The following is a 26,812-nucleotide window of genomic DNA, read 5'->3' as shown; positions in this document are numbered from 1 at the left end:
CATATGCCTTACAGTGTCAGTCACATATCCTGTTCCATATGTCTTACAGTGTCAGTCACATATCCTGTTCCATATGTCTTACAGTGTCAGTCACATATCCTGTTCCATATGTCTTACAGTGTCAGTCACATATCCTGTTCCATATGTCTTACAGTGTCAGTCACATATCCTGTTCCATATGTCTTACAGTGTCAGTCACATATCCTGTTCCATTTGTTTTACAGTGTCAGTCACATATCCTGTTCCATATGTTCATCTAGTTGTTTTAACTGTGCTTAGGCTTTAGGTTTTCCTAGAAACAGTGACAACTTATTCCATACTCAAATAATGCTGGAAAGAATTAGTTCTAGCATATATCATTTGTATCTAAATATTCAAAGGGCACTTTTTAGTAATATTCTGTTAATATTTATTTTTACTTCTGTTTTATGAGACAACAGTTTAGTTACATTTCCTCTGCATTAGCACACAGTAAGTACACAAAAGTTGATGTTTTAAATTGCACTAGACAAAATGAAATAATGAGCAATGTTTTAGTTGAATCAGTTGTTACCAACCTATGGGTGGGTCATCACAAGTGGTTACCAAGGGTTTTTAAGACCCCACTTATAAGCCTGATTATGACACATGTGTTGCTTTATATTGTGTTTAATGTTCTTTTAATTAGCAGAATGAGTTTTAAAAAAAAAAATCACATGGCCACTCAGTCTTTGAAATGTATTTAATTTGCAAATGAAAACAAAAAACTCTATTGTGTTATTTTTTGTAAGGAATGTCACCCACCTGATTTTTTTGTTTAAGAACTAAGACATTGGTCATCTTTCCAAAGGACATCCCCAACTGAACTATATCTGTCTCTCCAGCTTCACCTGGTAGACTTCTGATGTGTACAACTCTTGAAGGTGGGATAACTGCACCATCTAATTTAGCCTGTTTAGTAAATAGTTGACAGTTACAGACAACACAAATATAAATTCATTTTTTTTTAAGAATCCGAATCTTATCTTTAAGGACTATTTCTTCTACAATTATTACATCTACACCTGAAGTCCTACTTTATCACCAGACTATTAGCTGGGATTGAAGGATGTTTTACTGTTGCATTATAGGTAGAACAGTTTAGTTGTTTTATTTGTATTTAGGACTAAATATATAAAGGTGAAGATAGGACTCCATAACCATCTTCAAGTTCGTATGAGATTGTGCTCATCTTCAATCATGAAAGAGGAGTTCTATATAAAGCACTACAGATAGTTAGATGTCATAGGGCAGCCTATAGTAGGCCTATACATAATTGGAAAAGGACTAGGGGTTACATTTTTGATGTTTTCTTATAAGCTACGTGTTGAGTACATAAATGATTCTGAAATAGGACTATATGGGCAACAGGCTTGAAATAAAAATAAATGTATATATCTTCAATAGGTCTACAAGTGGTTACAAATAAGAAATAGGGTTACAGGTAAGCAACCTGTCTATCATAGGGTTACAGGTAAGCAACCTGTCTATCATAGGGTTACAGGTAAACAACCTGTCTATCATAGGGTTACAGGTAAGCAACCTGTCTATCATAGGGTTACAGGTAAACAACCTGTCTATCATAGGGTTACAGGTAAACAACCTGTCTATCATAGGGTTACAGGTAAGCAACCTGTCTATCATAGGGTTACAGGTAAACAACCTGTCTATCATAGGGTTACAGGTAAGCAACCTGTCTATCATAGGGTTACAGGTAAACAACCTGTCTATCATAGGGTTACAGGTAAACAACCTGTCTATCATAGGGTTACAGGTAAACAACCTGTCTATCATAGGGTTACAGGTAAACAACCTGTCTATCATAGGGTTACAGATAAACAACTTGTCTATCATAGGGTTACAGGTAAGCAACCTGTCTATCATAGGGTTACAGGTATGCAACCTGTCTATCATAGGGTTACAGGTAAGCAACCTGTCTATCATAGGGTTATACTTAAGCTACATGTTAATTACGTCTGCAATAAGTCTAAACGTATCCGAATGTAAGAAGAAAAAAAACATTCTAAAGATTTGACAGGTGAAGAACATCACGGTTGAAAATGAATCATCACTTTGAATTGTAACTTTCTGTTGTAAAATATACTGGCCATTTGTAACATTGGCTGCATTTCAAAACAATAATAATAACTGACATATAAAAGTCATTCTTTTTAACAACGTATCCCCCCTCTCTCTCTCTCTCTCTCTTTTTTTTCCTTTAAAAAAGATTCTAGTCATGCAAGAGTGTTGTTTTTTCTATTTGCTTTAATATCGTCTACCAATGACTAGTAATTGAGATTCTAAGCTTGTGGAAGATGAATCAAGGGGGGGGGGGGAAGAAGAGAGAGAGAGAGAATGAAAAAAAAAGGTTAGCGTGCTACATCAGATGGACTCCGTGTGGTGGCATGTAAATAATCAAGAACGGAACTAGGCAGATTTACGGAAAAAAAAACCCGCACCCTGTTATTGTTAGTCAACTGGCATACTTCAGAAGGTGTTAGGTGCACACAGTAGAATAAGTGTTCAGAATACAAGGGCTTGCAATGCAATTGCTAATTCTAGTAAGTGCAGCCCCCTGGTCAGGATATTAGGCCTGCTTGTAAATTTACTCTCATTTGACATTTCTTCTATACGCATATTTTTGTGTTTAAAAAAAAAGTCCCTGGGCGGTCAGTCTTGTACTGTCGTAAATCCGGCCTGTTCTAGTGTAATGGTTCGTGTGTAGCCTCCTAATACTGAAGGTGAAGATTAAGATGGAGACTTGATGAGACACTCGTTCATATGGGCTCAAACAAAAATAAACAGAAACTCTACATTTTCTTTGCTCTCGTGCTATTGCCCAGCCCTCAAACTATTTTGTCAACCCGCTCTCTGGAGTTTCGCCTACCAAGGAAACAATACCGTTCACAAAATAAAGTATAAAATAAATGTTTTAAGATTGACTTGGACAGTAGGCCTACTTTGGAGAAAATGGCTCTTAAGCACTTAGAAGTGTGATATTTTTTATTTAGATATCTGGATGGAGTACACTTTAGAATACTCTGTTGTTGTTTTAGACTGTTGTATGATGTATATTTAGTCTGTTGTTGTTTTAGACTGTTGTATGATGTATATTTAGTCTGTTGTTGTTTTAGACTGTTGTATGATGTATATTTAGTCTGTTGTTGTTTTAGACTGTTGTATGATGTATATTTAGTCTGTTGTTGTTTTAGACTGTTGTATGATGTATATTTAGTCTGTTGTTGTTTTAGACTGTTGTATGATGTATATTTAGTCTGTTGTTGTTTTAGACTGTTGTATGATGTATATTTAGTCTGTTGTTGTTTTAGACTGTTGTATGATGTATATTTAGTCTGTTGTTGTTTTAGACTGTTGTATGATGTATATTTAGTCTGTTGTTGTTTTAGACTGTTGTATGATGTATATTTAGTCTGTTGTTGTTTTAGACTGTTGTATGATGTATATTTAGTCTGTTGTTGTTTTAGACTGTTGTATGATGTATATTTAGTCTGTTGTTGTTTTAGACTGTTGTATGATGTATATTTAGTGACAATTGGTCAACATTAGCAATAATACTGTTCGAAATAATACAGGTTTAGATTCATAACACTATGCTTGAGTCAGATTGTTAATTTTCTAGAAATTTCAAGTTTACTAAGTTATATAATACATAAGCCCTAGACAGACAGACAGACAGACAGAGAAAAGCCTACAGACAGAAAGTGAGTGGATTTGTATTGATCTATGTTTTCATTAGGAGTTGATTCTTGAACCAACATTGCACACATACGTTTCCCCCGTCTTCTCCTGCAGCTTATGTCACGCGAAATTTAAACCATATGGTACTTCGTTAAGGTCAAAGGTGAATTCCATGAGAAGTGATCTCTGCCGCATAGCAGCCCTTCTCATCAAGGCCACCTGTAGCTGCCGTCTGGCGGATCAATAGCAGCAAGCAGAATTCTTCTTCTCAGACAATATCTGCCACGCCTTCAGTTTTTTTGTTTTTTTTTACATCATCACTGTCATGCATGAATTGGCTCGTGATCAGCAGACGACTACACACCTGTAATGTGCTACAAATTAACAGCAGGCTGTGTATAGACCATTGGACAGATTGCTTTTAGCAATAATGCTACGAGAAGAAGAAAAAAAAAACACTTCTGTATACCTTAAAATTTAAGGTTGCTTTGCGAGCCACGCCCTTATGCTGCCAGAGATGTGAGTGCTTAGACATTAGCAAAGTGTCTTGTCATTTTGTTCTAATGAAAATACACTGGAATACACAGCCAGGGCCGGTCCTACAGATTGCGGGGCCCTGTGCGAAACGGATTGCGCGGGGCCCTGTCTGGGTAGGGATAAGGATAATATGTGAAAATTAGGATTTTGTATCAGAAAATAAATTCGTCTTTGTATTTTATTTATACTTTACAAAGTACAAAATCACTGTCAAATTTACTTGACGAGCCATCTACAGTAGATTGTAGTATTCCAACAAAAAGCCATAAACATTCAGATCTGCCTTTTAGATTTACCATCGACTAGCAAAATAATCGCTTTTGATTTTTTTTCAAGAGGTCGAGATAGATTTAGATCTATATTTGTATGCCAGTGACTTTTAAAGTAAATTAACTTCCTATTTCGGTTAAAATTCGCCTTATTGTTACATTTGTATTCGATGAAAGCTGAGAAAACCGGTTTTGTTTTTAACGCGAGTAGGATTGACGTTTTCCATATTGAATGACACCCCGAAATGACAACTTTGTCTATTTTTTCAGAAGATTTGTATGAGTTTTTTAATAAGTTCAGGAGATTTTCAGTAGCTCCTGGAAAATCAGAAGGATGCGGTAACCCTTTAATAATAAGTTAAAATGGTTTAATTTAATAATTTACACCTTGCAGTGGCCTAAGGCCGGCCCTGTACACAGCCATGTTTTACTGAACATACATTGGAATACACAGCCATGTTTTACTGAACATACATTGGAATACACAGCCATGTTTTACTGAACATACATTGGAATACACAGCCATGTTCTACTGAACATACATTGGAATACACAGCCATGTTCTACTGAACATACATTGGAATACGCAGCCATGTTTTACTGAACATATTGGAATACACAGCCATGTTTTACTGAACATACATTGGAATACGCAGCCATGTTTTACTGAACATACATTGGAATACGCAGCCATGTTTTACTGAACATACATTGGAATACGCAGTCATGTTTTACTGAACATACATTGGAATACGCAGCCATGTTTTACTGAACATACATTGGAATACGCAGCCATGTTTTACTGAACATACATTGGAATACACAGCCATGTTTTACTGAACATACATTGGAATACGCAGCCATGTTTTACTGAACATACATTGGAATACGCAGCCATGTTTTACTGAACATACATTGGAATACGCAGCCATGTTTTACTGAACATACATTGGAATACGCAGCCATGTTTTACTGAACATACATTGGAATACAAAGCCATGTTCTAATGAACATACATTGGAATACACAGCCATATTCTACTGAACATACATTGGAATACGCAGCCATGTTTTACTGAACATACATTGGAATACACAGCCATGTTCTACTAAACATACATTGGAATACACAGCCATGTTTTACTAAACATACATTGGAATACACAGCCATGTTCTACTGAACATACATTGGAATACGCAGCCATGTTTTACTGAACATACATTGGAATACACAGCCATGTTTTACTGAACATACATTGGAATACACAGCCATGTTCTACTGAACATACATTGGAATACACAGCCATGTTTTACTGAACATACATTGGAATACACAGCCATGTTCTACTGAACATACATTGGAATACACAGCCATGTTCTACTGAACATACATTGGAATACACAGCCATGTTCTACTGAACATACATTGGAATACACAGCCATGTTCTACTGAACATACATTGGAATACACAGCCATGTTCTACTGAACATACATTGGAATACACAGCCATGTTCTACTGAACATACATTGGAATACACAGCCATGTTCTACTGAACATACATTGGAATACACAGCCATATTCTACTGAACATACATTGGAATACGCAGCCATGTTCTACTGAACATACATTGGAATACACAGCCATATTCTACTGAACATGCATTGGAATACAAAGTCATGTTCTACTGAACATACATTGGAATACGCAGCCATGTTCTATTGAACATACATTGGAATACGCAGCCATGTTTTACCGAACATACATTGGAATATGTTTTTGTAAATGTACTAATATAAAAACGTTGACTAGTTTGGTCACACCCAACCTTCTAGTTTCTTGAATATAGGCCCAGCGGTACCTTGCTACGTCACTAACGGAGGGATTACCTTGCTACGTCACTAACGGAGGGATTACCTTGCTACGTCACTAACGGAGGGATTACCTTGCTACGTCACTAACGGAGGGATTACCTTGCTACGTCACTGACGAAAGGGATACTTTGCTACGCCTTATAGCCCAGAGGTTCTTTGCTACACTACTAACCCAGAGATACCTGGCTAGGCCACTGGTGTTTATCTATTTGTATGTTTTTATTTACCAGATAAAGTCATTGCCAGGAAGACATCTTTATTTTTTTTGAGACCTTTATGTCACTCTAAAGCGATGAAGAAACGCGAGCTCGTGTAATATTAATTAAACATGCATAAAGATAATACTCAAAGCACATGTTTGTAATTTCTTCGACCCAACAACTTCCAGATACTAGACAATGTAATAAACATTTTAGTAACTCTTAATATTATTTGAATATAGGAACTTATAAAAATCTAAATGTAAATCTAGTTTTTGTAATTCTCAAGTTCAAATTATGCATTTAGTTTCCAGTTTGAGTTTTGGTGTTGCAGGGAAGTATCGTGTGTATCGTGTGTGTGACGTCACTTTAAGTTTACATAGAACAATACAGGAAACAGGGGCGGACTGGCAAATGACCGGTTGTGAACGGCACACAAATGGGCAGCTTCAAATAGCAGTAAGGTTCGTAATACACTGATAGATTGGTGTTGCTTGTTTGTTGTTGTTTTCTATGTTTGTTTGTTTGTTGTTTTTTTTTAGTTGTTTGGTGTTGTTTGTTACTAGTTGTTTGTTTGGTATTGTTTGTTACTTGTTGTTTGTTTGTTGTTGTTTGTTACTTGTTGTTTGTTTGGTATTGTTTGTTACTTGTTGTTTGTTTGTTGTTGTTTGTTACTTGTTGTTTGTTTGTTGTTGTTTGTTACTTGTTGTTTGTTTGGTGTTGTTTGTTACTTGGTGTTTGTTTGGTGTTGTTTGTTACATGTTGTTTGTTTGGTGTTGTTTGTTATTTGTTGTTTGTTTGGTGTTGTTTGTTACTTGTTGTTTGTTTGGTGTTGTTAGTTACTTGTTGTTTGTTTGGTGTTGTTTCTTTGGTGTTGTTTTCTTGATTTATTAAAGCGGCCCTTAGCAACAGCCCTTCTCATATCCAGTCCATGTATAAAAGTTTATTTTACAGACTTTACAGTGTAATATTAGACTTCACACATTTTCTGTTTCAGTTGAATATCCGTCAACCATGCTTTCGGTCAGATTCAATAGCTTATAAACACTTTGTTAGTCAATAACAATATATAATATCCCATTTCGTGAAGTCATAGAGAATAGGTGTTGTCAACATAGTTATTACAAAGCGTATATAACTTTGTCTGTATAGCAAAAAGTGTGTACACGTTATTTCTCCCAGACCCGATCTCGGATCAAGCTGAATTTTGCACAATTATTTCTTTTACCTGACAACACAAGAATCAATGAAAAAAAAATCTTTTAGTTAATTAACTATTGGTAATAAATTATTTTGTTTGGCATCTTGAACAAGGGAAAGAAATCGTACTTGACAGCTGTGGTGGTATAAGTTGAATTAGTCCCCTTGATGACTCTTAAGCCATGAGAGAACACGCATTCATGAGTTCTCGGTAAACTAACAAAATAATAATAACAATAATAATCTTTATTATCCATAAGGAAATTTGTCTTACAATTTGTGCATTACACCAAACAAAGCATTTAATTATAGAAAAACAAAATATGAGGAGCGATACGAATGGATGCCCATTATTATCATACCGCACGCCATTTGAGGGCTGGATAGTAATGCCAGGTTTGATTTTGACACCCAGTCCGCCCCAATATAGAAGTATGAGATGTAATTGTAAGCCTATATGTAGTAAGTAATCTGGCTATTTCTATTCACGCAAACAAGTAGCGCGGTATTTTAATCTTTTAAAGAGGACACGTTTTTTTATATAATAAGAAGTTAACTTTCAATGTCCTGTTTCTGATCCTAAAGTCTAAGTGTTGGTCTGTATCAAGGTGTTTAAGACGTCTCCATGACAACTCCTTTTGAATGTTTTCTACGTTTCCAACGTTTCTTCAGAAAAAAAATTTTCCGTGATAGCCCAGAGCTCCTGAGTTGGCAGCGGCAAGGGTTCGAACATGGGACCATCTAGTCTAGACTATGTTCACTGTATTACATGTTGAGTTGGAACTCGTAGAGTTAAGACATTGTAGACACTAGTTTTGTCTTACAAATAATGCTAACAGCAACAATAGTGTTCCAGTTAAACCTGGCAATTAAGTTTTCTAGTGAGACAACCTGGCAATTAAGTTTTCTAGTGAGACAACCTGGCAATTAAGTTTTTAATGAGACAACCTGGCAATTAAGTTTTCTAGTGCGACTGTAATGGCCCTAACCTTTTTAGCGTCTGTTATCTCTGAAGGAGACTGGTGGGGACTGAGCCCATTGGCCACCATGGTACCGTGAGACATCAGTTCTTCGCTTCCTCTCTGCAAATAGAAAAGAGACATTGATCCTATGAAAGCAATGACACACTGGAAATATTTGGCTTAGTTCTAGTCAGGTAATAATTAACAAAACAATGTTATTTGGCAATATTCTTCAAATAGTTTCCGTAATGGTACATTAAGATATAAAAATAAGAAATTTGACTATGGTGTACCAAGTAATTTTAATGATAGTATATGGTTGTAAAGGTCTGATACTTTGTAAAAATAGTTTCACTCAACAGAAGAGTGATTTTCAAATATAAGTCAAAGATTTTTTAAGCTCTGAATTACATTACATATTTCAAGGGCTTTAACACTTTCTCCTGGCCGATCAACGAAAGTTCTAGAGCTTCTATAGTGAATTTTTGAAGATTGGTTATTGTTTTGTGAGCTTGCATTCATTGCAATGGGTATTATATAGAAAGCAACTAAGACTACTTGAATGCTTTCACCAAAGATGCTTGAGCTCCATCATGGACATAGAGCGGCAAGACAGCACTACAAACAGCGATGTCCTTGCAAACGCCGGTATGGACAGTATAGAGTATAGAGGGAATTCTGATGGTCCCATATGGGTGACGAAGAATGCCAAAAGTAGTCTTATTTTGATGAGCTGAAAGGTTGTCGACGTAACAAAGGCGCCAACTTGCCTTTAATGACATAGAAAAGAGCACCTGGTTGCAGGCGGCTTCAGAACGAGACAGCTGGAGGTCACTCACAAAGGCTGCGGGATCCACATTTCAGACCAAAAGAAAATCCGCTGCCGAGGACAAAAGCAGACGGCGAAAAGAAAAACTAAATCAACCACCGGCGGACAATGGTTATGTCTGCGTTGGTGTGGCAAAATATGTAATTCGCAGCTGGGGCTGCGTAGCCACGGGAAATACTGCATTCCTGATTAATCTTCGGACTCGGAAGACAAGCCTTATTATTATTATTGATTAATATTTTGTTAATTTTTTAAGTCATCAAAAAAAAGCGAGATAGTACTTATTACGATTTAGGAAAACAAGTGTAAATGCTCTTATGGAATAAAACGCACAAAGATCATCGCTTATGAGTTTTTGTGTGGACTATACTTCGTACTAGAGTTTGGTATTAATGATGTTTCTCTTGAAATAAAGTTTGATATTAAAGATGTTTCTCTTGAAATAAAGTTTGTTATTAAAGATGATTCTCTTCTAGACATACAACGTTGAAGAAGATGTGAGACTGAAGTCAAAGTCACATGCCAGGTAAGAAGCTACACGATGGACTTACCCAAACATGGACTTACCCAAACATGGACTTACCCAAACAGTTGACATCGTTCAACGAAGAAACATCTAAACATAAACATTGACGTCTTGAGCAGAAGTGTTACAGTCATTTGTCAGTTGACTTCACGGTCTAGCGTGGTAAACATAAACATTGACGTCTTGAGCAGAAGTGTTACAGTCATTTGTCAGTTGACTTCACGGTCTAGCGTGGTAAACATAAACATTGACGTCTTGAGCAGAAGTGTTACAGTCATTTGTCAGTTGACTTCACGGTCTAGCGTGGTAAACATAAACATTGACGTCTTGAGCAGAAGTGTTACAGTCATTTGTCAGTTGACTTCACGGTCTAGCGTGGTAAACATAAACATTGACGTCTTGAGCAGAAGTGTTACAGTCATTTGTCAGTTGACTTCACGGTCTAGCGTGGTAAACATAAACATTGACGTCTTGAGCAGAAGTGTTACAGTCATTTGTCAGTTGACTTCACGGTCTAGCGTGGTAAACATAAACATTGACGTCTTGAGCAGAAGTGTTACAGTCATTTGTCAGTTGACTTCACGGTCTAGCGTGGTAAACATAAACATTGACGTCTTGAGCAGAAGTGTTACAGTCATTTGTCAGTTGACTTCACGGTCTAGCGTGGTAAACATAAACATTGACGTCTTGAGCAGAAGTGTTACAGTCATTTGTCAGTTGACTTCACGGTCTAGCGTGGTAAACATAAACATTGACGTCTTGAGCAGAAGTGTTACAGTCATTTGTCAGTTGACTTCACGGTCTAGCGTGGTAAACATAAACATTGACGTCTTGAGCAGAAGTGTTACAGTCATTTGTCAGTTGACTTCACGGTCTAGCGTGGTAAACATAAACATTGACGTCTTGAGCAGAAGTGTTACAGTCATTTGTCAGTTGACTTCACGGTCTAGCGTGGTAAACATAAACATTGACGTCTTGAGCAGAAGTGTTACAGTCATTTGTCAGTTGACTTCACGGTCTAGCGTGGTAAACATAAACATTGACGTCTTGAGCAGAAGTGTTACAGTCATTTGTCAGTTGACTTCACGGTCTAGCGTGGTAAACATAAACATTGACGTCTTGAGCAGAAGTGTTACAGTCATTTGTCAGTTGACTTCACGGTCTAGCGTGGTAAACATAAACATTGACGTCTTGAGCAGAAGTGTTACAGTCATTTGTCAGTTGACTTCACGGTCTAGCGTGGTAAACATAAACATTGACGTCTTGAGCAGAAGTGTTACAGTCATTTGTCAGTTGACTTCACGGTCTAGCGTGGTAAACATAAACATTGACGTCTTGAGCAGAAGTGTTACAGTCATTTGTCAGTTGACTTCACGGTCTAGCGTGGTAAACATAAACATTGACGTCTTGAGCAGAAGTGTTACAGTCATTTGTCAGTTGACTTCACGGTCTAGCGTGGTAAACATAAACATTGACGTCTTGAGCAGAAGTGTTACAGTCATTTGTCAGTTGACTTCACGGTCTAGCGTGGTAAACATAAACATTGACGTCTTGAGCAGAAGTGTTACAGTCATTTGTCAGTTGACTTCACGGTCTAGCGTGGTAAACATAAACATTGACGTCTTGAGCAGAAGTGTTACAGTCATTTGTCAGTTGACTTCACGGTCTAGCGTGGTAAACATAAACATTGACGTCTTGAGCAGAAGTGTTACAGTCATTTGTCAGTTGACTTCACGGTCTAGCGTGGTAAACATAAACATTGACGTCTTGAGCAGAAGTGTTACAGTCATTTGTCAGTTGACTTCACGGTCTAGCGTGGTAAACATAAACATTGACGTCTTGAGCAGAAGTGTTACAGTCATTTGTCAGTTGACTTCACGGTCTAGCGTGGTAAACATAAACATTGACGTCTTGAGCAGAAGTGTTACAGTCATTTGTCAGTTGACTTCACGGTCTAGCGTGGTAAACATAAACATTGACGTCTTGAGCAGAAGTGTTACAGTCATTTGTCAGTTGACTTCACGGTCTAGCGTGGTAAACATAAACATTGACGTCTTGAGCAGAAGTGTTACAGTCATTTGTCAGTTGACTTCACGGTCTAGCGTGGTAAACATAAACATTGACGTCTTGAGCAGAAGTGTTACAGTCATTTGTCAGTTGACTTCACGGTCTAGCGTGGTAAACATAAACATTGACGTCTTGAGCAGAAGTGTTACAGTCATTTGTCAGTTGACTTCACGGTCTAGCGTGGTAAACATAAACATTGACGTCTTGAGCAGAAGTGTTACAGTCATTTGTCAGTTGACTTCACGGTCTAGCGTGGTAAACATAAACATTGACGTCTTGAGCAGAAGTGTTACAGTCATTTGTCAGTTGACTTCACGGTCTAGCGTGGTAAACATAAACATTGACGTCTTGAGCAGAAGTGTTACAGTCATTTGTCAGTTGACTTCACGGTCTAGCGTGGTAAACATAAACATTGACGTCTTGAGCAGAAGTGTTACAGTCATTTGTCAGTTGACTTCACGGTCTAGCGTGGTAAACATAAACATTGACGTCTTGAGCAGAAGTGTTACAGTCATTTGTCAGTTGACTTCACGGTCTAGCGTGGTAAACATAAACATTGACGTCTTGAGCAGAAGTGTTACAGTCATTTGTCAGTTGACTTCACGGTCTAGCGTGGTAAACATAAACATTGACGTCTTGAGCAGAAGTGTTACAGTCATTTCTCAGTTGACTTCACGGTCTAGCGTGGTAAACATAAACATTGACGTCTTGAGCAGAAGTGTTACAGTCATTTCTCAGTTGACTTCACGGTCTAGCGTGGTAAACATAAACATTGACGTCTTGAGCAGAAGTGTTACAGTCATTTGTCAGTTGACTTCACGGTCTAGCGTGTTACAAAACTTTAGTTTATCCGTCACTTTAGCAAACAATCATGAATAATTAGACCTTATAGGTCAAAAGACACAAAACATTCTTTCAATTTTGTTGTATTTGTTTAAAATGAACGACACATTGGTGCGGTATCTATAAGAATTGCAATCTGTCCTTATGAATTAAAAGCAACAGAACTCTAACAGACGTCAGTGTTTGATATGCAGAGCTCACTGAGTCAACTTCATGGGTACCAGACATGGAAACACATCAATGTAGAAGACATAGTGTTAATTATTATCGTGTGAAAAGTTTTGGTTTAGACGAGTCATTTGATTCATTCATAAGACAAGAGGGCGTGGCAGTGAGTGCTGTCGACAGACGATCGATTTTTTTTTCATTATCTAACGAGCAAAAGGCCAGCGAATTTCGCTTATATATTCTGCTAGTATTTCAGTCAAACGAAGAAATGGACGGTACATTAAGTCCTAACAAGCAGATGACAGAGAATTTCGATTTGATATTCTGTATTTTAAGACAGTTTGTAGTTGGCTGGTCCATTAAGTCCAAGGCATGCTATGATTTAGATTACAACGGACGAGGGTGTAGCGGAGATTGGAACTGACCAACCAATGGTAAAGCTACCTGTACACTGGAAACATGACTTGTAAGAGCCAAGTAATTGTAACTAAATGGTCAGAAGTCAAATACCTTGGTGTTATGTTTAGATAAGTTAAAAGAAGGACTTTATGGTCATAAGTACAAGTCACGTCACCAAAGCGTGGATATTTTATGTTGAATGACGTAATTGATTATTCGTAAGATTATGGCTACATAGTCTCCAACGCGTATCGTAATGAAGGCCATTATTATTTGTAAGTGTGTAATTCAAACTTTCATTCCAATCGTGTCAGTACATGATCTCAACTGGCCACAGTTACTGACATTGTGGACGAAAGAGGATGTTTAAAAAGTGCTACAGAAAAACTGAAACAAAATGAACCGTGTAGGTCTACAATACCGCTAGCCAATCAAAACATGACCCTGTGGAGGCTATCTCTTTAAATAGGTCTATTTCGTTGGCCTATATAAACAAGAAATTGTGGAGATTATCTCTAAGGGCTAGAGGGAGGGAGGCATCAATAAAGACAAAACTGAAATTAAATAAAAACTTGAATTTAAAAATCCAGAGACTCCTTTAGGATTTGAACTGAGAGTCACTTAAGGCAAATGAGGTCAATTCACATCTATTTTATATAAATCAAAAAAAAAAAAATTAAATACAATTTAAAAAAACAAACTATTAAATATAATTACTGGATTTCAAGTTCATTTTGAATATTTCCCTTCAAACAAAAAGAAAATCCTTTTTGAGAACAGCTTCCAAACTCTAGTCAAAACAGAAACCAACAAAGGTTTGACATTTACTTCTCAAGAAACATATAAACATAGTTATTGTAAACAAATATAGAGATAGCTCTCTACCTAACTTATATCACTGCCGATATAAAGCATCCATAGAGAAAGATAGTTTCTTGTCTCGTCAACAGTTCATCGCGTGTGTAGTCCTGAAATGGTTTCCAAGAGACATTCTTTGATCTAGTGTTTCTAGTGTCAAGTCACTTAAGTGATGTGTCAGAAACGTAGTGCCAGCCTGCGGTGCTGGCAGATCTATCGACTGCCACGTCAGATATTCGCTGACTGTCCGGCCACTGACACAGCGCTAGTTGGCAGTAAGACAGATGGGTACAAGCTAGTTGGCAGTAAGACAGATAGGTACAGGCTAGTTGGCAGTAAGACAGATAGGTACAGGCTAGTTGGCAGTAAGACAGGTACAAGCTAGTTAGCAGTAAGACACATTGGTAAGACACATTGGTGCTCAGTACTGATTGGCAAAAGGATTTCATTCATCTGTTTATATGCAAGTTTGTCTACATGAAAGATTGTCTACATGAAAGATTGTCTTCATGTAAGATTGTCTACATGAAAGATTGTCTTCATACAAGTTTGTCTGCATGAAAGTTTGTCTACATGAAAGTTTGTCTGCATGAAAGTTTGTCTGCATGAAAGTTTGTCTACATGAAAGTTTGTCTGCATGAAAGTTTGTCTACACTATGCAATCTATGAATAAAACGACATGATTCAAAAAGATTTGCCAACATCTCCTATCTTCTTGTACAATAGAAAGGCAAAAAGTTTTATTAGGAAGTCGAATGATGAAATCGCTTTGAAACAAAAGTGATTAAAGTGTCTTATAAAGGGGAAATAACTGCCTTTCATTTTGATTGCATGATCAGATGAAAGAGACGTCAGTGATAAAAATACAAAGCTTATTGTGAGGAACCAATTCTAACATGTCTAGTCCATGAAACTTATTGTGAGGAACCAATTCTAACATGTCTAGTCCATGAAACTTATTGTGAGGAACCAATTCCAACATGTCTAGTCCATGAAACTTATTGTGAGGAACCAATTCTAACATGTCTAGTCCATGAAACTTATTGTGAGGAACCAATTCTAACATGTCTAGTCCATGAAACTTATTGTGAGGAACCAATTCTAACATGTCTAGTCCATGAAACTTATTGTGAGGAACCAATTCTAACATGTCTAGTCCATGAAACTTATTGTGAGGAACCAATTCCAACATGTCTAGTCCATGAAACTTATTGTGAGGAACCAATTCTAACATGTCTAGTCCATGAAACTTATTGTGAGGAACCAATTCCAACATGTCTAGTCCATGAAACTTATTGTGAGGAACCAATTCCAACATGTCTAGTCCATGAAACTTATTGTGAGGAACCAATTCCAACATGTCTAGTCCATGAAACTTATTGTGAGGAACCAATTCTAACATGTCTAGTCCATGAAACTTATTGTGAGGAACCAATTCTAACATGTCTAGTCCATGAAACTTATTGTGAGGAACCAATTCTAACATGTCTAGTCCATGAAACTTATTGTGAGGAACCAATTCTAACATGTCTAGTCCATGAAACTTATTGTGAGGAACCAATTCTAACATGTCTAGTCCATGAAACTTATTGTGAGGAACCAATTCTAACATGTCTAGTCCATGAAACTTATTGTGAGGAACCAATTCTAACATGTCTAGTCCATGAAACTTATTGTGAGGAACCAATTCTAACATGTCTAGTCCATGAAACTTATTGTGAGGAACCAATTCTAACATGTCTAGTCCATGAAACTTATTGTGAGGAACCAATTCTAACATGTCTAGTCCATGAAACTTATTGTGAGGAACCAATTCTAACATGTCTAGTCCATGAAACTTATTGTGAGGAACCAATTCTAACATGTCTAGTCCATGAAACTTATTGTGAGGAACCAATTCTAACATGTCTAGTCCATGAAACTTATTGTGAGGAACCAATTCTAACATGTCTAGTCCATGAAACTTATTGTGAGGAACCAATTCTAACATGTCTAGTCCATGAAACTTATTGTGAGGAACCAATTCTAACATGTCTAGTCCATGAAACTTATTGTGAGGAACCAATTCTAACATGTCTAGTCCATGAAACTTATTGTGAGGAACCAATTCTAACATGTCTAGTCCATGAAACTTATTGTGAGGAACCAATTCTAACATGTCTAGTCCATGAAACTTATTGTGAGGAACCAATTCTAACATGTCTAGTCCATGAAACTTATTGTGAGGAACCAATTCTAACATGTCTAGTCCATGAAACTTATTGTGAGGAACCAATTCTAACATGTCTAGTCCATGAAACTTATTGTGAGGAACCAATTCTAACATGTCTAGTCCATGAAACTTATTGTGAGGAACCAATTCTAACATGTCTAGTCCATGAAACTTATTGTGAGGAACCAATTCCAACATGTCTAGTCCATGAAACTTATTGTGAGGAACCAATTCTAACATGTCTAGTCTATGAAACTTATTGTGAGGAACCAATTCTAACATGTCTAGTCCATGAAACTTATTGTGAGGAACCAATTCTAACATGTCTAGTCCATGAAACTTATTGTGAGGAACCAATTCTAACATGTCTAGTCCATGAAACTTATTGTGAGGAACCAATTCTAACATGTCTAGTCCATGAAACTTATTGTGAGGAACCAATTCTAACATGTCTAGTCCATGAAACTTATTGTGAGGAACCAATTCTAACATGTCTAGTCCATGAAACTTATTGTGAGGAACCAATTCTAACATGTCTAGTCCATGAAACTTATTGTGAGGAACCAATTCTAACATGTCTAGTCCATGAAACTTATTGTGAGGAACCAATTCTAACATGTCTAGTCCATGAAACTTATTGTGAGGAACCAATTCTAACATGTCTAGTCCATGAAACTTATTGTGAGGAACCAATTCTAACATGTCTAGTCCATGAAACTTATTGTGAGGAACCAATTCTAACATGTCTAGTCCATGAAACTTATTGTGAGGAACCAATTCTAACATGTCTAGTCCATGAAACTTATTGTGAGGAACCAATTCTAACATGTCTAGTCCATGAAACTTATTGTGAGGAACCAATTCTAACATGTCTAGTCCATGAAACTTATTGTGAGGAACCAATTCTAACATGTCTAGTCCATGAAACTTATTGTGAGGAACCAATTCTAACATGTCTAGTCCATGAAACTTATTGTGAGGAACCAATTCTAACATGTCTAGTCCATGAAACTTATTGTGAGGAACCAATTCTAACATGTCTAGTCCATGAAACTTATTGTGAGGAACCAATTCTAACATGTCTAGTCCATGAAACTTATTGTGAGGAACCAATTCTAACATGTCTAGTCCATGAAACTTATTGTGAGGAACCAATTCTAACATGTCTAGTCCATGAAACTTATTGTGAGGAACCAATTCTAACATGTCTAGTCCATGAAACTTATTGTGAGGAACCAATTCTAACATGTCTAGTCCATGAAACTTATTGTGAGGAACCAATTCTAACATGTCTAGTCCATGAAACTTATTGTGAGGAACCAATTCTAACATGTCTAGTCCATGAAACTTATTGTGAGGAACCAATTCTAACATGTCTAGTCCATGAAACTTATTGTGAGGAACCAATTCTAACATGTCTAGTCCATGAAACTTATTGTGAGGAACCAATTCTAACATGTCTAGTCCATGAAACTTATTGTGAGGAACCAATTCTAACATGTCTAGTCCATGCAACTTATTGTGAGGAACCAATTCTAACATGTCTAGTCCATGAAACTTATTGTGAGGAACCAATTCTAACATGTCTAGTCCATGAAACTTATTGTGAGGAACCAATTCTAACATGTCTAGTCCATGAAACTTATTGTGAGGAACCAATTCCAACATGTCTAGTCCATGAAACTTATTGTGAGGAACCAATTCTAACATGTCTAGTCCATGCACAGTTAGCTCAGCATTGAAACAAGCGGGGCGTAGCTAGGAATTTTCCATTGTTTGGGCGCCCGATGGAGGGGGCTTGACCTCTTTGGAGGCCCCTGCATTTTGCGTAATATTTAATTTTCAATGTAAAAATCACTCCCAGGGGGATTTTGAAATTCACCTCCCGTCTTCCCCCACCGTAGCGACGCCACTGGAAAGAAGAGGACGTTGTTGTCTTTTGCAGGTTCAGGTTGACAATGTGACTGGAAATCTTCCTCTTCATGTTGCTATACTACACCCACTGAGTCTGTGTAACACAATGTGTCCTAATCCCTCTCAGAAAGACATCTTTAGTTAGCGTAGCGATTTTCATTAAAACACACACATGCACAGGTATACACTGCAACACACACACTACAAACAATAACAAACTAATCGTTTTTCTCTTTTAAAAAAGAGCTGCTACAAGCTGCCACACGTAAGCAGGCCAGAAGATAATTAGCATAATATACAACAGTTGAAGAATTTCACAATGAGTTCCTGCTGTCTCGTGGAAATGCACACTTATATATATAAGTATATATATAAATATATATAAATATATAAATTATATATATATAAAGGCATACTACTGTCATCTAATCAAAGGCGCCTAATACTATAAGTCCTGAGTTCGTTCTGCTACCAAAGTACAGTAGACCACATCACACACTCATTATGGATAGCAAACAGACATCCATACATTATATGCAACACCGCATACATCTATGCACTGTGGACATCACACACACACACATCCATACATTGTGGACATCACACACACACACACATCCATACATTGTAGACATCACATACACACACACATACATTGTGGACATCAGACACACATCCATACATTGTGGACATCACACAAACATCCATACATTGTGGACATCACACACACATCCATACATTGAGGATATCACACACACACATCCATACATTGTGGACATCACACAAACATCCATACATTGAGGACATCACACACACACATCCATTGTGACATCACACACACACACACATCCATACATTGAGGATTTCACACAAACACATCCATTATTAGTATTCAGAAGCAGAATAAAATGTGACCATTGAGAGGCTGGTCCGCAGATTCTATTTTTCTAAGCATGTCTATTCTAAAGACAGGATCTAGCTCTAGATTGTTGTAGTTCAGTTTGTTGTACACGCTGCCAAATGAGACGCCGGCGTACTACCAATGTGGGCGCAAATAATGAAATATACGTTGTGGGAAGGAAATGTCACCTGAACCCCCATCCCCAATACATCATCAAACACATCACTTTCCACACACACACACAGACACACACATGGTCTTTATAGATCTACTATTGAAACAATGCTGTTAATACTAGTTAAAAGAATTATTTTACAAAGCCCTAAGTCGAGCTAGATCTAACCACACACGGCCTCCATCTGGTTCTACCACTTCAGTTGGATGAGCGACAGTCATTTCATTGTCACGTGAGAACACGCACAAATTCACACGCATATACAAAACCAGAAAAAAAAAACAACTTAGATCGACTTCATCTAACGAAACCCAGAACAAACCAATCATCTCTATCGCCGGCAACATCAAGAACAAATGATTGCATTGCTGATGGCAACAGGTGACTGCTACGTGGATAGAGGGACTGGTAAGATCAAGTCGGCAGCGCCACTATTACACCAATTATGTCGACCTGACTGCGCCGCGACTACACATTGTGTACGAGTTCTTCAAACGATGTGTTCCATCTTGTAGTTGTTGTGGATCTTTTGTGTGTGAACATTACAGAAACATTCTGCAACTCCCAGCATGCTCTTAGTTTACCCTACGTGTGTACACAATAAATAAATAAATAGCCAAAAGGCGACTGTATGCATAGCTCATAATCAAGGAGAACAGAAACCTTAACTCTTCAATGTTCTGGCGTAGATCTCGTGACATAGCTCAGCATTAATATAAGCAAGACAGCAAGATGAAATTTTCTTTCATTTCAGTATGTAGATCTACACCTCGCGCTCTATTTCTATTTAACAAAGGCACCTCTTAGTTCAATCTTACATCTGCATCTCATTCTTGTTCATTCTAATAGAAACAACCTCACTATTGGTATTATAGTAAGTATTAGTTCAATCATAGGAGTTCAAACTTAACGTTCACATAGTTTTTCTATAGAAAGACTTTCTTAATGCCAAATCTTAAGTTGGTTGGGGGGGGGGGGGGACTATTACAGTGTGTCGCCTTATTACTGACTGACTGTTATCATGTACAACTAGTCATAGATGTATACACTGCTTTCACTAACCTATATATACATTCAAGTTTTCCCCAAGGACGACGTACTAGTGTCGATGACTGTAAAGTTCATATATATAGGTCACGAAATGGTCGACTGGTCATCACAATGGCCTCTTTTTAAATATTTTTTTCACGAGCTACCTTGTATAACATTTTTACCAAGATTATATCAACTCACTCAGTTTTGTAAAAAGTTTGTACACGTTATTTCTCCCACACCCAATCTCGGATCATTTTGCAAAATTATTTCTTTTACATGCCAACACAAGAATCAATCTAAAAAAAATTAACCAATTAGTTAATTAACTATTGGTAATTAATTATTTTGTTTGGTATCTCGAACAAGGGATAGAAATTGTACTTGACTGAAGTGGTTGTATAAGCTGAATTAGTCCCCTTTATAGGTGCCGCGCTAAATTGCACCAAACTATATATGACTCAACAATCTTCACTAGGACATTGGTTACTTTTTCATTGGACTCCTGTTTTGTTTGGAACAATAAAGAATTGTTTAAAGTTTCCACTTGATCCGAGCATGGATGTGGGAGAAACAAACGTGAACAATTCTCTAAGGAGACAAAACCCTACAAATTTAGCTTATCTGTGAATGCTGAAGGATTAATTTCACTTGTTAGTATCAAACAAAATAAATAATTACTAGTACCTGTGATTAATTGACTAGTTAGTTTGTTGTTTTTGTTTTTAATAATTCATGTATTGTCTACTCTAATGAATAATTGTGCAAAGTTTCAACTTGATCCGAGAATAGGAGAAATAGCGTGTTTAAAAAAAATAATAAATTTCCAGACAAAGTGAGTTGGTGCTATGTTTAAAAAAAAAATAACTATGCAATTTTGAAGACCATTGAATAGGTCAGTCGCTTTTATAGTGACACTAAATAGGGGAGATAATTGCCGACATTCCCCTTTTGGACTCTTTCTTGTTCGGCCCCCACCTCTCTCCAGTTTCCTGTTTCCTGCCGCGCTTCTCACTAATAGAGCAGAAGTATCTGACATGAACTGAAGTATCCGGCATAAGTTGTTTGTTGTTAGGGTTTGTTTGATAGCGATGTTACTAATAAGTGTGGGTATGTGTTGCCAGCGAGTGTGGTCAGCAAGAAACTCAAGGCTATTTCAAGAAACTTTTTTTCTGTGTGTCTTGCCAGTTACGATTTTATTTCAATAGAACAGAAACTGTAGATGTTCAGTTTTTAGGACTTAATGTTTATCTTTCAGTCTGATTATTGATGTTATATCAATGAATTATTAATTAACTAAGTGTATTATAATCATTGAATTATTAATTAACTAAGTGTATTATAATCAATGAATTATTGACAAAGAGAATTATTATCAATAGACTACAAATAATTAGATATAGGCCTAATTATAATTTATAATTCTTTATAAAACGATTTAGAAACATATGATTCGTATGGATGATTTAGAAACTAGAGTTTAAAATAATGATTTTGAAACCTATGGAACCTGTAAAAGATTTAGAATTGTATGGTTAAACTTGTTGTTAAAAGGGGCTACAAGCTTGTGTTGGTTTCTATAATCAGGGGCGGCTTTAGGCATAGGCAAACTAGGAAGCTGCCAATGGCCTCTGATTAATTGGGGTCGCGCGAAGGACTCTAGACAATTATTTTTTTTAGAAAAAAAATAGAGCGACCCTATCGTCCATGCTATTGTTAGAGTATACTAGGTTATCTAGTTATTTGTTATGTATCTCTTTCAATTGGGGTCACCCAATTCAATTTGCCTAGGGCCTACAATTACCTAAGGCCCACCCTGCTATAATAATAAAAAGAAATAATAATATGTATTATCCGTAATGAACATAAACTATCATTACTATAGCAAGGAAATAAATGTTCCTATCAGTTTCACTTGTTAAAATGACATTAAAAAGATTCTTTGGAATTATTTGGCATGTGGTATAGAACAAAAGAGTCATTCCTAAGTTAAGAACATAGACCTATATATCATATATATGGTTAATTAAGAAAAATAAAAAAATTTAAAGATGTGCCAACTTTGAGATCTAAACTTCCTTTTAAAATGTATTTGAATGAGTTTAGACTTTAGACTCTATTTCTAGTTCCAATGTAATCGGCGTATTTGTAACTCTTGCAATTGTAATTAACGTATTTGTAAAGATTGTATTTGTAAAGATTGTATTTGTAGAGATTGTATTTGTAGAGATTGTATTTGTAGAGATTGTATTTGTAATGAGTGTATTTGTAATGAGTGTATTTGTAAAGATTGTATTTGTAAAGATTGTATTTGTAATGAGTGTATTTGTAATGAGTGTATTTGTAATGAGTGTATTTGTAATGAGTGTATTTGTAATGAGTGTATTTGTAATGAGTGTATTTGTAATGAGTGTATTTGTAATGAGTGTATTTGTAATGAGTGTATTTGTAATGAGTGTATTTGTAATGAGTGTATTTGTAATGAGTGTATTTGTAATGAGTGTATTTGTAATGAGTGTATTTGTAAAGATTGTATTTGTAAAGATTGTATTTGTAATGAGTGTATTTGTAATGAGTGTATTTGTAATGAGTGTATTTGTAATGAGTGTATTTGTAATGAGTGTATTTGTAATGAGTGTATTTGTAATGAGTGTATTTGTAAAGATTGTATTTGTAAAGATTGTATTTGTAATGAGTGTATTTGTAATGAGTGTATTTGTAATGAGTGTATTTGTAATGAGTGTATTTGTAATGAGTGTATTTGTAAAGAGTGTATTTGTAATGAGTGTATTTGTAATGAGTGTATTTGTAATGAGTGTATTTGTAATGAGTGTATTTGTAATGAGTGTATTTGTAAAGATTGTATTTGTAAAGATTGTATTTGTAATGAGTGTATTTGTAATGAGTGTATTTGTAATGAGTGTATTTGTAATGAGTGTATTTGTAATGAGTGTATTTGTAATGAGTGTATTTGTAATGAGTGTATTTGTAATGATTGTATTTGTAATGATTGTATTTGTAATGAGTGTATTTGTAAAGATTGTATTTGTAATGAGTGTATTTGTAATGAGTGTATTTGTAATGAGTGTATTTGTAATGAGTGTATTTGTAGAGATTGTATTTGTAATGAGTGTATTTGTAATGAGTGTATTTGTAATGAGTGTATTTGTAATGATTGTATTTGTAATGATTGTATTTGTAATGAATGTGGTTGACATTAACTTAAATAATGCGTAAAATCGAAGGCTTCAGCAAATATTGAGGGTGGGTTAGCACTAAGCCATAAGCTAAATGGGAGATTTGGTCGCTAGACCCGGTGAAGTGTAGAGGGATGGGGGAGGTCTACAAACAAACAAATATGTCTAGCACACATTCCACCTACCTTAATGGTATATACATAAGTGGTAGCCGAGTTAACAACAGGAGGATACGCTGGCTGGCTCAATAGCTGAGCTGGAGCAGGCACGGGGGAGGGCAGGGCGTGACTCAGGCCTGGGGGTGGAGCTAGACACATATATTCCGGCACAGGTTCAGAATAGACAGCAAACATTTCTGAATGAAACAGGGCCTCACTACAGCAAGAGTTACGTTCTCCTGGGCACACCGCAGACAAAGCAAAGGAAATAATGGGTGTCCGAGTTGGTACAGTTGATTATGTCGTCATTGATCAACACACAGAATACACGACCTTTTTTTTAACACTATTCAACACACGAATTGATGGAATGCAGATACTTTAGAGAAAAAAAAAGTGGAACTATTTATTTGGATTCTAACGTTCCTAGTGGATGAAATGACACTTATGTTACTGTTTGACTTAACGCGGTTTTCAAATCTATCAGAAACTCAGAAAGAGAGAACAAGTAAGCTTATGTTGAAAGTAGTAATGAACAAATACTAATAACTTTTATCCTAGAATTTCATAATTAAAGAAATACTTCAAGCCTGTCTTTTAAACTCTCACGCAATCATGTCGATAAAAGTCATTGCAAACAATACACACAAAAGAACAACTGTTACGGAGTTACTAGAGTATATCTAGTTCGTCCATCGTGGTTCGATGATGACCACTTTGGTCATCCAGGAGGCTGAAAGCAATGGGTTGACCAAAAAATGAACTGACAATAAATTGTCAAAGTTATAGATTGATTATTGTAGACTAAATGTAAAGATTATAGACACAACTATAAAGGACCACTAACAGCTCAGTATGTAAAGACGCTATAATAGCCTACACTTTAATAAGAGACTCAACATCGCTCACAGCTGAGAATAAGAGACATACAGCTATACATCTTAGACCAATCACTATTAAGACATACAAATGCACTTTACTAGCAGTAACCCGGTTTCCTTGGGAGAGAGGGGATGTTTTTGGTTTAATTAAACCATTTCTTTAGTATATGAACAAAAACTGCGTACTAAGTATAAAGCCTCTTGAAATGAGAACGCCTTTAAGTGCCATAGAATCACAGCGCATCAGTCAATATTCAACTTAAAGTCAATGTCATTGTCATATGTACGTGATGGAGAGAGAGAGAGAGAGAGACAATATTCAACTTAAAGTCATTGTCATATGTACGTGATGGAGAGAGAGAGAGAGACAATAATCAACTGTGTAAGAGGCGCCTAAAAATATAGATTATGATCAAACGTAATTTTGAACGTCAGTATTGAAAACTGCTTCTGTGTCAAAAGTCATTGTTTGAGATGAATGTTTAGTACAAGCGTATAATTTGGTCAACATCGAGCCTGGTGTGTACGTTTCAAATCTGATCAGTGACTACACTAAGCAAGCCTAAACGTATTGACAGGCCTGTCCTACTACTGCAGTGACTACACTAAGCAAGCCTAAACGTATTGACAGTCATGTCCTACTACTGCAGTGACTACACTAAGCAAGCCTAAACGTATTGACAGTCATGTCCTACTACTGAAGTTTGTGTCAATCATTGCCTCCGCCACCCCCATACTGTCAGTCAATTACCCTCCTCTCCGACGTCCCCGCATACCAGGCTAAGAAACTCTGAGCTAGCACACTCTTAGCAGTCAATCAAAGAGCTAGCATACCCTTAGCAGTCAATCAAAGAGCTAGCATACCCTTAGCAGTTAATCAAAGAGCTAGCATACCCTTTTCAGACAATCAATGATCTACCCTACCCATTGCAGACAATCAAAGAGTTTGCAGACCAATTGGCGGACAATCAAAGAGTTAACAGACCAATTGCGGACAATGAAATAGCAGACCAATTGTGGACTATCAACGAGCATGCAGATCCATAGCAGACAATCAAAGAGTTAGCAGAGCTTATACAGACAATCAAAGAGTTAGCAAACCCCTTGCTTGAGATAACTGACCCAATGCAGATAATCAAAGAGTTGTCTGGTTCAATCCAGACACTGGAAGAGTTGTTTTTAGATGGCTACAGATCCACATACCGACCGATTTAGCCTTACTAGTTAGTGGGTTAATCAACAATTTTCGCATTCAATTAGTTTCTCTGGGCTATTATCAAATTGCTGAGTTGGCCTGCATGTGTTCAACTCATGTTACACTCCAAGCGGCTTGATTTGTTTTTATTTAGGAATCGATTTTGTATTTCAACTAGCAGGTTTTTAGGGTAAGCTTCAGATTGGTTAAGAACATGAGAGAAATGCTTGCACGTGAAGTTATGTAATAACTAGACAGGATCTTTAGAAACAAAGGTCACCATGACTGGAGAGTGCTGAGGTGTGGTTACTGGAGTTGAAGGGCTGGTTGTTTTGATGTTACTGAAAAATAGTTGCTGTTCAATGTTTTGTAACGTAACCTAAGCTAAATGATACATTTATGTTCAAAGACTTTGATGAGACGGGAAAGTCAAGCGGACAGGGTGAAGAGAGGAGCAGTTTCAAAAGTAAGGGGAGTTGGATGGGTAGCAAGATAAGATGCAGTGGCGTGAGTAAGGGTAATGGAGCGGGGCGCAGATAATTCAGGAAGGGGCTTCGTGCAATTCTGGAGTACGGAACTTATTGTTGAGAGTAGAAATTATGGTTTAGTAAAATATGTTGTTTGTTTTTTTCTTAAAAGCGAAGAATTAGAATAAAAACGTAGAACTTAGTTGTTCACCTCATTTGAGTTTGTTTTTTG

General features: G+C 36.7%; 1 protein-coding gene across 13 annotated transcripts in view; it reads right to left on the bottom strand.

Moving 5' to 3' along the window:
• LOC106062466 (polypyrimidine tract-binding protein 2-like) overlaps positions 1 to 26,812 on the bottom strand; it is a 153,605-nt gene that overhangs the window by 15,108 nt on the left and 111,685 nt on the right. For 12 of the 13 annotated variants that reach the window (XM_056029908.1, XM_056029907.1, XM_056029913.1 and 9 more), the window contains 2 exons: positions 8,786 to 8,878; positions 784 to 930 (listed from right to left, as the gene is read on the bottom strand). In XM_056029908.1, coding sequence (XP_055885883.1) covers positions 784 to 930; positions 8,786 to 8,878 — 240 coding nt within the window. Of the gene's footprint in view, positions 1 to 783; positions 931 to 8,785; positions 8,879 to 24,064; positions 24,417 to 26,812 lie in introns of all 13 variants that reach the window. The other variant, XM_056029912.1, reaches the window with a different exon arrangement.

This window comes from Biomphalaria glabrata, chromosome 5, assembly GCF_947242115.1.
Source record: "Biomphalaria glabrata chromosome 5, xgBioGlab47.1, whole genome shotgun sequence".
In the NCBI taxonomy this organism is placed as follows: Eukaryota; Metazoa; Mollusca; class Gastropoda; family Planorbidae; genus Biomphalaria; species Biomphalaria glabrata.
The sequence above is the reverse complement of the archived record's forward strand: the minus strand, read 5'-3'. Positions and strand labels throughout refer to the sequence as shown.